The 2716-nt window shown below is 33.4% G+C and overlaps 1 protein-coding gene across 1 annotated transcript; it reads left to right on the forward strand.

Moving 5' to 3' along the window:
- The first annotated feature begins 316 nt into the window (after positions 1-316).
- On the forward strand, positions 317-1359 carry LOC111411989. The gene is made up of 2 exons (XM_023042705.1): positions 317-788; positions 912-1359. Exons 1-2 carry the CDS (start codon positions 356-358, stop codon positions 1166-1168), a joined length of 690 nt encoding a protein of 229 aa, XP_022898473.1. The 5' UTR covers positions 317-355; the 3' UTR covers positions 1169-1359.
- Positions 1360-2716: the final 1357 nt, after the last annotated feature.

The following is a 2716-nucleotide window of genomic DNA, read 5'->3' on the forward strand; positions in this document are numbered from 1 at the left end:
AGGCTATGGTGGGAAGGTTAAACTTCAACGAGATGAAGGTGGATTAAAATTAAAGTCAACAATTAATTTTACCCACATATTTTATGAATTTCACAACTTTTCAACTACACATTTCATCAATTTTTAGTAAAGTTTATTAAAAAAATGATTTTAATCCCCCAGTGGCTAAAAATGCAGAAAAAGAAGAATAATTACAAATTTATCATCGTTTACTTTTCTTTCTTTCTCATAAATGGAACGAAGACATGAATTTCTTCGTTCACATCACGTCATTTCAACATTAACATGGCCCATTCATCTACATATATGAACCATAGTACACCAAACTGCAGCACAAAACCCATAAAACGTTAACATGGCTAACTCAATTACACTGTGTCTTTGTTTCTCTTCCTTGGCAATTCTAGCCACCATTCAAGGAATCCATGCAGTGGACTATACATTTACAAACACTGCAGCAAACACTCCTGGAGGTGTTAGATTCACTAATGAGATTGGGGAACAATACAGCATCCAAACGCTGGATGCAGCTACGAATTTCATATGGAAAATCTTCCAACAAGACACGACTCCGGCCGACAGAAAAAATGTCCAGAAGGTGAGTTTATTCATCGATGATATGGACGGAGTTGCGTATGCCAGCAACAATGAGATTCACGTCAGTGCAAGATACATACAGGGTTATTCTGGTGATGTGAAAACGGAGATCACTGGAGTTTTGTATCATGAAATGACTCACATCTGGCAATGGAATGGAAATGGTCAAGCTCCAGGAGGTCTTATAGAAGGTGTTCTCGAATCACTTTATCTAAAAATTTAAACTTTCAGTATTTAGATAGCGTTTATCTATTTGAATTCTTGCTTTAACATCATATTGATGATTGGATAGTTAAATTTTACAACTTTAACAGGTATAGCTGATTATGTGAGGCTGAAGGCTGGTTATGCACCAAGTCATTGGGTTAAACCCGGGGAAGGAGACAGGTGGGATCAAGGTTATGATGTGACCGCACGATTCTTGGATTATTGCGACAGTCTCAGAAGTGGATTTGTTGCAGAACTTAACAAGAAAATGAGAGATGGTTACAACAACACCTACTTCGTTGATCTTCTGGGCAAGACAGTAGATCAGCTCTGGATGGACTACAAAGCAAAATATAATACCTAATTAATTAGAGGAATATTATATGTTTTGGGGCTTTCAATTTCCAATAATTAATAAAGAATAATCTGTTTCCAGAAAAGAAAAATTATATAAAGAATAATCTCAAGCCCTTGCTAATAGTGCACTGCTGTGATTTCCAATGTATTAAATTGTTTTAATAAAAAATAAAATAGTACTATTACAATATTTCTCTACAGTTCTGGTTTTTATTTCCTCATCCTGTAGTAGCCGTGTTTTTACATGTGTGACGGAATTCTTTCATTTTTAAAGATTCACATGAGATTTTTTCGAGAAATGATGGTAGACAAACTTAATTTATTTAGAGATATTTATTTATTTCAATATCATATTTTAATGTCCATCCGTAATATTATTTTATTGAAGAATATGTGATTGAAATGATATCAAAACACTGCAAAATAATGCATTTTCCCAAAAGAATGGACCTCAAACATGGGCTAATTGGTTCTTGATTTCACACTTGGAAAATATTTTGTGTTTGGAGACCATCTTTTGACATTTGTCATGTTCTTCGAAAAAGAAGATTAGCACTTTTGGAGGAGTTCAATTTCAAATCAACAAAATCAGCTGTGCTAGTTTAACCAATCCAAGAATTAAAAAAAGGTTGAATTCCAACTTTGAGGGCTCCCACCGTCTCGCCTTAGAGTTTTTTTGAGGAAGGTAAATCGCGGGATGTGTCCCAACAAGTCAGGGAACAAGAGCTGCATGTACACTGCGCCTACAAGGAGTCCAATTTCATGTTTCAAGAATCGAACCCCTACGCTGCGGCTGCCAGCAAGGCAACCAGTCCAAGAATTGATTTTACAAAATGTTGTCAATGTTGAAAAAGTGAGTCTCTATTTGTTTAAGCCGAATTTTGTCTTCACGTGTTTTAACTTTTAACGCAGTGCATTGTTCAATATATATGTTTTTTACTTATTTACTAAATTAATAATTTTCGATAAATAATTAAAAAGGAATCTAACATATTACAAGTTTTAAAAGTATACAACAAGGTGGATCTGGTAGATCCAATTAGACTCTAATCGTCTGTTCAATGGATAAAATTTATTCAGTAATAAGGATTAAATTAGAGTGGATAACTTATACGGGTGTTCTGAAAATCAGTGTATAAAGTAAGCAAGAATTTATTTTTTTTCCTAATAAAAAGAAAAGGATAATGAAAAATCCATGCATGCTTGGATTTGCTTATCTTAGACATAAACAATAAATGTGTGACTTAGATTTAATACAATCCACCTATAACTAAAAAAAAAGTCATATTTTTAGATCTTATCTTTAAGATAATTTACTCCAAACAAAGTCTATTCTCAATTTTCTTTTCTTATCATTTTTAATGTAGAACTCTGCTATGTGTCCATAAATTTTGTACAAATATGTATAATACCTAAAAAGAAAGGACAAAGGTTCTACAGAGGTAGATATTATTATTGAATTGTCTGACTTTGTCATAAAGTGCTACATTTTTTCCTGGCCACAATAAAATCACCATGTTCGTAAATGAGAAGGTGACTTAGAATGTCATCTACT

This window comes from Olea europaea, chromosome 16 (genome assembly GCF_002742605.1).
Source record: "Olea europaea var. sylvestris chromosome 16, O_europaea_v1, whole genome shotgun sequence".
In the NCBI taxonomy this organism is placed as follows: Eukaryota; Viridiplantae; Streptophyta; class Magnoliopsida; order Lamiales; family Oleaceae; genus Olea; species Olea europaea.